Here is a 10,104-nt window from a genome sequence, read left to right as displayed (position 1 = left end):
ACGAGTGTTTTCCTTCTTACGTCTTCTACCGCACGTTTGTACTGTAGCGCCTAGGTCTCTATTTCTCTATATATATATATATATATATATACATACTATCAGCTGGAGGGGATAATCTGTATGCAATCAATAGGCAGTGGCTACTGGTCATCATTATCATTGTGTATCAGTGTATTACACCAGCCATCCAGCACACAAAAGAGACAAGTCTCCAGACAGGTGTATACACGTCTGCATCCAGGTCTGCCCAAGTACAAGAACACCCCCGTACTGTGCTCAGCCTACGCTCACACGCTGTACTCTACAAACATAGGGCCTAGGCGGTCATTCCAAGTTGATCGCTGGCTAGCTACTTTTTGCAGCCGCGCAAACGCATAGTCGTAGCCCACAGGGGAGTGTTTTTTCGCTGTGCAAGGGTGCGAACGCCTGTGCAGGCTAGCGGTACAAAAATTGTTTGTGCAGTTTCTGAGTAGGTCTGAACTTACTCAGCCGCTGCAATCACTTCAGCCTGTCCGGTCCCGGAATTGACGTCAGACACCAGCCATGAAAACGCTTGGACACGTCTGCGTTTTTTCCAAACAATCCCAGAAAACGGTCAGTTGACACCCACAAACGCCCTCTTCCTGTCAATCACCTTGCGATCGGCTGTGCTAATGGATTCTTCATTAAATCCATCGCCCAGCAATGACCCTCTGTGTACCCGTACGATGCGCCTGTAGTGGCCTGATCGCTGCACTGTGAAATATGGCAGCATGCGATCAGGTTGGAAGAACCCCCTAATTCAGAGCTGATTGCAGCAGCTATTGGGCAAAAGCATGCTGCACTGAAAGGGGGGAGGGGAGCAGCTATAACTTGTGCAGAGAGTTAGATTTGGGTGAAATTAGATTCGATTAAGAGTTAGATTTCAAACTGAAATCCAAATTACAGTGTAAAAATAAAGAAGCCAGTATTTACCCTGCACAGAAACAATATAACCCACCCAAATCTATCTCTCTCTGCACATGTTATACAGTATCTGCCGCCCCCCCCCCCCCCCCCACCTGCAGTGCTCATGGTTTTGCCCAATAGCTAACAAATTTGCTGCTGCAATCAGATCTGAATTAGGCTCATAATGAGCCACAACTGGGCAGCATTGTGGCACAGTGGTCAGTATTATATATATATATATATATTTATATATATATTGTGGCACAGTGATCAGTATTGCTGCCTCATAGCACTTAGGTCAATGGATCGACTCTCTCAGGGGCGTTTTAAGAGAGGAGGAGGCCCATGTTCAGCCTCCTCCGTTCAGGCTCCCTCCTCTCTGCCCGGAGCGCAGTAGAGTCTGAGCTCTAGAGGGCTCAGACTCTAGTGCGCATGCGCAGATCTCCGGGAAAATGGCGCAGCGGCCATTTTCCCTGAGATTTCTCTACTGCGCATGCGCAGAACTCCGTGAAAATGGCCGCTGAGCCATTTTCACGGAGTTCTAATAGCGCTGCGGATGCCGGCGCTGGACTCCGGAGGGGTGAGTATTTTAAAAATAGGTGCAGTGTGTGCCATGGGGGCCCCCTCTGGACTCAGGGGCCCGTGTTCACCGCACACACTGCACCCATTCTAGAAACGCCAGTGGACTCTCTACCAGACCCTATCTGTGTACAGTTTGCATGTCCTCTCCATGATTGCATGTGTGTGCGCGTGTGTGTGTGTGTGTGTGTGTGTGTGTGTGTGTGTGTGTGTGTGTGTGTCTGTGTCTGTGTGTGTGTGTGTGTGTGTGTGTGTGTGTCTGTGTGTGTGTGTGTGTGTGTGTGTGTGTGTATTTGTTACAGTTGGAAGAAAAGCATCAGCAAATGCAGACATCCACGCTAGCCATATTTACAGCCCTAGCACTAATGCGAGCCTCCGTTCGTCTTCCATTGGAAGGCCACACCGCCTCTGTTTTTCCGCCCACAGCTGTTACAATTAGAGCAGGGTCTACCCCCACCGCATGCTGGGTGCAGAAGATCTGCAAGAAACAGGTGCCCCATCTCACCCTACTGCAAACTTGCACACAAGGCGGCCCGCACACCCAGCCAGGACACTCCCACAAGGGCGGGCCTGATCCAGAACGCTCTCTTCTAGAAATGCACATTTCACGGGAAGAGAGATCCGCTAAGGCACTCTGGGGATCTCCTTCCGTGTGCACATACACGATGCGGTGCGTGCGCAGTCTCTGATTGCTGTCTATGGCACATGCGCAGTCTTGAGATGTCCGCGGGATGCATCCGCATTTGGACTTGCATCCAACCCAGAATGAGGCCCTTAGAAAGTAAGCTGCGCTGGATCAGGGACTGATGACGGCTGTACAGCGCGGCACAACATGTGGGTGCTATATATTATTGACTGTTAGTAAAAAATAAGTATGTGTACGATGTGGCACGGCCTACATACGGATGTATTTATGTGGAGAGTGGACGGTGACCTCCAGCTTCTGTAACTACTGAATGTGATGTACACAAATGATAAACAGAATAGGAAATCCAGGTGTTCCCAGGTATGCCGTATGCATGTGGGTGTTCAGTCCTACCAGGTAACCATTGTCCAGCGGGCGCCTCTAGTCCGGGTACAGAATGAAGCCGGAGAATGTGCTGTATTTATTATTGTTTCCTCCGTGAGCTTTCCCCCCGTCCAGTTTGACATAAATCTCATCCCCTGAGTCCAGATGAAGCACCACACTGTTACTGGCGTAGTCGTAGTTCTGATCCGCGTCCTGAGCGATAGCGCTGGCCCGGACCTGAGGAACAAGCAGAAGAGAAGGTGTAATGGCAGGAGTCAGGCTCAGGCCACAGATCACTATGACAGGGATACAAGGAACAGAAGGGCCCCTCTAGAAGAAACGTATTTCCTAGGGATTAATCCTCCAATGACGCACAACTGATGTGATATTTCATCTTACGTATCCTAATGTCCCTAGGTGTCATCTCACTGCTCTGACATCATCATAGGGACACAAATTTTACATATCGTACTCATAAGGTGACAAATACAACTCACAATAAACTTTATACTGATTAGAAATAAATTCTATGGGGCAAATTTACTAAGATGGGAGTTCTATTTAAAATGGGATGTTGCCCATAGCAACCAATCAAATTCCAGGTATTATCTTGTAGAAGGTGCTAGATAAAATGAGAAGTAGAATCTGATTGGTTGCTATAGGCAACATCCCATCTTAAATAGAACTTACCCCTATGTCAGATGTAATATTCTAGCTTGTACGATTTATATCAAAAGTCACTTTCCACATTGAGCAGCTTCTTTTAGTTATATTTTTAACATAATTTAACATAAAAGTCGCAGCGCAAAGACTAGGAATATAATCTCAATATAATCTTTTCTGTATATGGTTTATTCCGCAGTTCCCGGCACAATACACAGAGATCCTCACACCCTGACCTGACACACAGGAACTGTACAACACACAGAGCCATAAGATCCAACATAATACACAGTGATCCTCACACCCTGACCTGACCCACAAGAACTGTACAATACACAGAGCCATAAGATCCAACACAATACACAGTGATCCTTACACCCTGACCTGACCCACAGGAACTGTACAACACACAGAGCCATAAGATCCAACACAATACACAGTGATCCTCACACCCTGACCTGACCCACAGGAACTGTACAACACACAGAGCCATAAGATCTAACACAATACACAGTGATCCTCACACCCTGACCTGACCCACAGGAAATGTACAATACACAGAGCCATAAGATCCAACACAATACACAGTGACCCTCACACCCTGACCTGACCCACAGGAACTGTACAGCACACAGAGCCATAAGATCCAACACAATACACAGTGACCCTCACACCCTGACCTGACCCACAGGAACTGTACAACACACAGAGCCATAAGATCCAACACAATACACAGTGACCCTCACACCCTGACCTGACCCACAGGAACTGTACAACACACAGAGCCATAAGATACAACACAATACACAGTGATCCTCACACCCTGACCTGACACACAGGAACTGTACAACATACAGAGCCATAAGATCCAACATAATACACAGTGATCCTCACACCCTGACCTGACCCACAGGAACTGTACAATACATAGAGCCATAAGATCTAACACAATACACAGTGATCCTCACACCCTGACCTGACCCACAGGAACTGTACAATACACAGAGCCATAAGATCTAACACAATACACTGTGATCCTCACACCCTGACCTGACCCACAGGAACTGTACAACACACAGAGTCATAAGATCCAATACACAGTGATCCTCACACCCTGACCTGACCCACAGGAACTGTACAATACACAGAGCCATAAGATCCAACACAATACACAGTGATCCTCACACCCTGACCTGACCCACAGGAAATGTACAACACACGGAGCCATAAGATCTAACACAATACACAGTGATCCTCACACCCTGACCTGACCCACAGGAACTGTACAACACACAGAGCCATAAGATCCAACACAATACACAGTGATCCTCACACCCTGACCTGACCCACAGGAACTGTACAATACACAGAGCCATAAGATCCAACACAATACACAGTGATCCTCACACCCTGACCTGACCCACAGGAACTGTACAACACACAGAGCCATAAGATCCAACATAATACACAGTGATCCTCACACCCTAACCTGACCTGACACACAGGAACTATACAATACACAGAGCCATAAGATCCAACACAATACACAGTGATCCTCACACCCTGACCTGACCCACAGGAACTGTACAATACACAGAGCCATAAGATCCAATAAATTACACAGTGATCCTCACATCCTGTCCTGACCCACAGGAACTGTACAACACACAGAGCCATAAGATCCAACACAATACACAGTGATCCTCACACCCTGACCTGACCCACAGGAAATGTACAACACACGGAGCCATAAGATCTAACTGTCAGGAATCGACTTACCAGGCTGACATCCGTCCGCCGCTGCGGACTCCGTCCTGGCTCCCTGCGGTCACCGGTCGCCTATGCCCCTGCCATGGGTCATCATCTGGATCCTGGGGGCACTGCTGAGACAGCAGGCGTGTAGCGCGCCGCGTCCCCGCTGGGCCGCGGCGTGGGCGCCGCCATGACAGTCTGCAATAGCCAGTATGCTGCGGCCAATCCGGTGCGTGGCCGCACCCACCTTTCCTGCATTCATCCAATCCCTGCGTACCATGGGGTATATAGGAGGCTACAGGTACAGCTCACAGGCATCCTGGACTTTGTGTCTATCTGCGACCTACATGAAAGGATCGGTTCCTGTCTCTCCTGAGTTCCTGGTTCTCTGCTAAGAACATTATACTCCTGGTTACTCTGCATTCTCCCGTGGAACTTCAAGGCTCAGCAATACCTGCAACCTGCATAAGGCTTCACACTCATCACCACCTTGTGTGCTTCAGCCTGCAGTTGAAGACAAACTCCAGGTGCGTTCATTTCCTCCACCTGTGACACAGCTTGCTGCTGCCAGTGCCCATCACCTGCACTGTGAGTCGGTCTCCTGCTTATGCTCAGGTTTGCCATATCATCTACTGCCTAGTTTCCCGTTTTAACCCTGCACTGGTTTCCAAGCCAGAACCATTCCATAAGACATTCTGCTCTTCTGATTTATATTCTGGATATTATTTCTCAAATTCATTTATCATTCATTTGCCATAGACTTTCAGATTCATTACTGAGTGATTGACTTTTTTCACCTGTTATTATTATTTCTGCTGCAATAACTGTTATACATCTGCCTAATAAAAATACCTTTGCGCTCATGCGCAGGAACGTTATTCAACCTCCTCGTTTCCTTCCTTCCACCTCCACTGACCCACTAGCGCCCCCTCCGGGGACACAGACCGAACACAATCTGACAGTAAGTCCAGGATCGATGGACTCGGATGGTGGACGGAGTGTGGGGTCAGAGGCCTTGCAAGATCTGGTCTTCCGTCTGGATGGTCAAGAGGTTGCGCAGCAGCAGATGCTTCACTTTCTACAAGGGATGTCCTCCCGATTGGATACACTGCAGCAATCCCTGCCCAGTGTACTTTCACCTACTGTTCCAGTTACTCCAGCACCTGCCAGTGCTGTAAATTCTTCTACGTCGGCTGCATCAGTTCCAGTATCACGCCTGCACCTGCCCGTGCCGAGCAAATATGATGGCAGTCCTAAACTATGTCGCGGCTTTCTCAATCAGTGTGAAATACAGTTTGAGTTATTGCCACATAACTTTCCCACACCAAGGTCCAAGGTTGCCTACATCATTTCCTTACTCTCTGGTTCTGCTCTGAGTTGGGTGTCTCCTCTGTGGGAACGTGCTGACCCTCTGATCAACAACTACTCAGACTTCGTGTCAACCTTTAGACGGATCTTTGACGAACCTGGTCGAGCAACATCAGCTTCGGCAGACCTGATCCAACTTCGTCAAGGTAACCGAAGCATGGGACAATATGTCATCCAGTTCCAGACGTTGGCTGCAGAGATCCAGTGGAACAACCAAGCTCTGGTAGCAGCCTTCTGGCACGGACTTTCGGATCGGATCAAGGACGAATTGACAACCCGTGACATTCCTGTTCAACTGCCTGATTTGATCTCCCTATGTATTAAGCTGGACTCTCGCATCCGCGAACGCAATAATGAACGCGCTCGGAGTGAGTCTCGCAGACCAAGGTACATACCTCCTGTACAGTTCCAGTCTCCCTCTTCTGACGAGCCTATGCAGATTAATAGGTCCCGCCTATCTCCTGAAGAGCGGGCAAGAAGAATACGGGAGAGGCTCTGCCTGTACTGTGCTGCTACGGGTCATCAAATTAACTCCTGCACGATGCGTTCGGGAAACGCCAGATCCTGACTTGTAAGGGAGGAGTCAAGTTAGGATCTCTCAGTCAAGCTCCTTCCCAACAAGACCTCATTCTTCCAGTGACGCTAGAAACCTCCGTTGGGCTCCAGTCTGCGTCAGCATTAGTGGACTGCGGTGCTGCAGGAAATTTTATCACCCAAGCTGCCGTAAATAAATTTCGTCTGTCTACCTGTGAACTTTCTTGTCCTGTATACATTACTGCTGTGGATGGTAGTAGAATCTCTAAGGGGAACATTTCACATCAAACTACCCCAGTGGTTCTGGGAGTTGGATTTCTTCATTCAGAACTGATCAAGTTCCTGGTCATCCCTCAGGCCACCCAGGAGATTGTCTTGGGCATGCCTTGGCTCCAGCTACATAACCCACAGTTCAACTGGACAACGTTGCAGCTTACCTCATGGGGTTCACATTGTCACCAATCCTGCTTAGCCCAAGTGTGTCCCATTAAATCAACCGAAGTAAAGTCACAGCTAAGTCTTCCAGCAGTTTATCAAGACTTCGCAGACGTCTTCTGTGAAAAGGCTGCTGATATTCTGCCGCCCCATAGGGAATGGGATTGTCCCATCGATCTCCTTCCTGGCAAGAAGCCACCTAGGGGGCGCACCTACCCTTTATCTGTTCCTGAAACAGAGGCGATGAGTAATTACATCAGAGAGAATCTCCAGAAAGGATTCATCCGTCCGTCATCATCACCCGCTGGTGCAGGTTTCTTCTTTGTCAAAAAGAAGGATGGAGGACTGCGCCCATGCATTGACTATCGGGGTCTCAATGACATTACCATCAAGAATAGTTATCCTTTACCACTCATTACCAAACTTTTTGATAGAGTTAAGGGGGCCCGCATTTTCACCAAGTTAGATCTCCGCGGTGCCTATAATCTCATCAGAATCCGGAGTGGTGACGAGTGGAAAACAGCTTTCAACACTCGAGATGGCCATTATGAATACCTGGTAATGCCATTTGGGTTGAGTAATGCTCCAGCGGTATTCCAACACTTTGTGAATGAAATTTTTCGAGATGTGCTGTATAAATACCTCGTTGTCTACCTAGATGATATTCTTATCTTTTCTCAAGACCTTCCATCTCATCGCCTACAAGTCTGTGAAGTTCTCCGACGTCTTCGTGAGAATCGTCTCTACGGGAAACTATCTAAATGCACCTTTGAAGTTCCCTCTATACCCTTTCTGGGTTATATAATCTCCGGATCGGATCTTCAGATGGACCCGACGAAATTGGAAGCCATTGCCAACTGGTCCATTCCAACTTCCCTCAAAGCTATCCAGCGGTTCCTGGGTTTCGCCAACTACTATAGAAAATTTATTCGAGGATTCTCCACTCTCATCGCTCCTATTACCAACCTGACTCGGAAAGGGGCAGATCATTCCAACTGGTCAGAAGAAGCCTTGGCAGCCTTCCGGAAAATCAAGCTAGCCTTTATGTCTGCTCCAGTGCTGTCACAGCCAGATGTCGACAGACCATTCGAGTTGGAGGTAGACGCCTCTACAGTTGGGGTAGGTGCTGTTCTCTCCCAGAAGGGATCTGATGGGAAAGTCCACCCGTGTGGATTCTATTCTCGCAAGTTTCTTCCTGCAGAAGCTAACTACTCCGTGGGAGATCAAGAGTTACTGGCAATCAAGCTGGCTCTCGAGGAATGGAGATATCTCCTAGAAGGGGCCAAACATCCGTTTAACATCTTCACGGATCATAAGAACTTGCTTTATTTAAAAGCAGCCCAGTGCCTTAACCCTCGCCAGTCCAGGTGGGCTATGTTTTTCTCACGTTTTAATTTTAAGCTTCATTTCCGCCCAGGTTCACAGAATGTGAAAGCCGATGCATTATCCCGATCCATGGAATCTGAAGAAGGAACATCTGACTCTGTGCCACATTCCATCCTGAGTCCCGTGGTTTTCGCTGCCTCTCAAGTCTCCCCAGCTCCTCCTCCTGGTAAGACTTTTGTTTCCTCAGAGCTCCGTCCCAAGTTGCTATCTTGGGCCCATCAGTCCAAGTTCACTGGTCATCCTGGTGTCCTGAAGACATTCAAGTTCCTTTCCGCATCATATTGGTGGCCAAAGATGAAAATGGACATCCAGGATTTCGTGGCATCCTGTCCTAAATGTGTGCAGCACAAGACTCCTCGTCAGTCACCAGCAGGTCAGTTACAACCCTTGTCTGTCCCTAGTCGTCCTTGGTCTCATCTGTCCATGGATTTTATCACTGACCTTCCATCTTCTCAGGGACATAATACCATTTGGGTTGTAGTGGACAGATTCACCAAGATGGCTCATTTCGTTCCCCTCCAGGGTCTCCCTTCTGCCCCGAAACTTGCCCAAATCTTCATACAGGAGATTTTCCGCTTACATGGTTTACCCTCTGAAATAATATCTGATCGGGGGGTACAGTTTGTAGCGAGGTTTTGGAGGGCCCTCTGTTCTGCCATGCAGGTAAAATTGAAATTCTCGTCATCATACCATCCTCAGACGAATGGGCAGACAGAGAGAGTCAATCAAGAACTTGAGACTTTTTTAAGGTTATATGTGTCATCTTCCCAGGATGATTGGTTCAATCTGCTCCCGTGGGCCGAGTTTGCCCATAACTTTCGATATCATACTGCCACTGATACGACACCATTCTTTGCAGTTTATGGGCAACATCCCCGTGTACCTGAATTCCAAGAGCTTCCTCATATGGATGTTCCAGCTGCCACTTCTGCACTAACTCAGTTTTCAACCATTTGGAAAAAGATTCACGTTTCCCTCAAAAAAGCCTCCAGTCGATATAAGATCTTTGCCGACCGCAAGAGACGTGCGGTTCCCTATTTGAAACCTGGGGATCGAGTTTGGTTATCAACCCGCAACCTTCGTCTCAGGGTTCCTTCCATGAAGTTTGCACCACGCTTCATTGGTCCTTACCCTATTGAGAGTGTCATCAACCCAGTGGCTTACAAGTTGAAATTACCATCTTCACTTCGTATACCTAATGCCTTTCACATTTCTCTCCTCAGACCTTTAGTTCTAAACCGCTTTCAGAATACTCTTCCAGCAGGTCCCAAGATCCGAACTCAGCGGGGCGTGGAATTTGAGATCAACAAGATTCTGGACTCCCGTTGCCGGTATGGACGTCTCCAGTACCTGGTCGATTGGTGCGGTTATGGCCCAGAGGAGAGAAGCTGGGTGAATTCATCTGATGTCCATGCTCCTAGGTTGGTCCGTGTTTTCCACAGCACTCATCC

The 10,104-nt window shown here is 48.2% G+C and overlaps 1 protein-coding gene across 1 annotated transcript in view; it reads right to left on the bottom strand.

Annotated features, from left to right (window-relative positions):
* Nucleotides 1-2,011: 2,011 nt before the first annotated feature.
* C1QL2 (complement C1q like 2) overlaps nt 2,012-10,104 on the bottom strand; it is a 28,869-nt gene continuing 20,776 nt past the window's right edge. The window contains exon 2 of the mRNA XM_063932230.1: nt 2,012-2,752. Coding sequence (XP_063788300.1) covers nt 2,573-2,752 — 180 coding nt within the window. The 3' untranslated portion in view covers nt 2,012-2,572. The remainder of the gene's footprint in view (nt 2,753-10,104) is intronic.

Source organism: Pseudophryne corroboree, chromosome 7 (genome assembly GCF_028390025.1).
Source record: "Pseudophryne corroboree isolate aPseCor3 chromosome 7, aPseCor3.hap2, whole genome shotgun sequence".
Lineage (NCBI taxonomy): Eukaryota > Metazoa > Chordata > Amphibia > Anura > Myobatrachidae > Pseudophryne > Pseudophryne corroboree.
The sequence above is the reverse complement of the archived record's forward strand: the minus strand, read 5'-3'. Positions and strand labels throughout refer to the sequence as shown.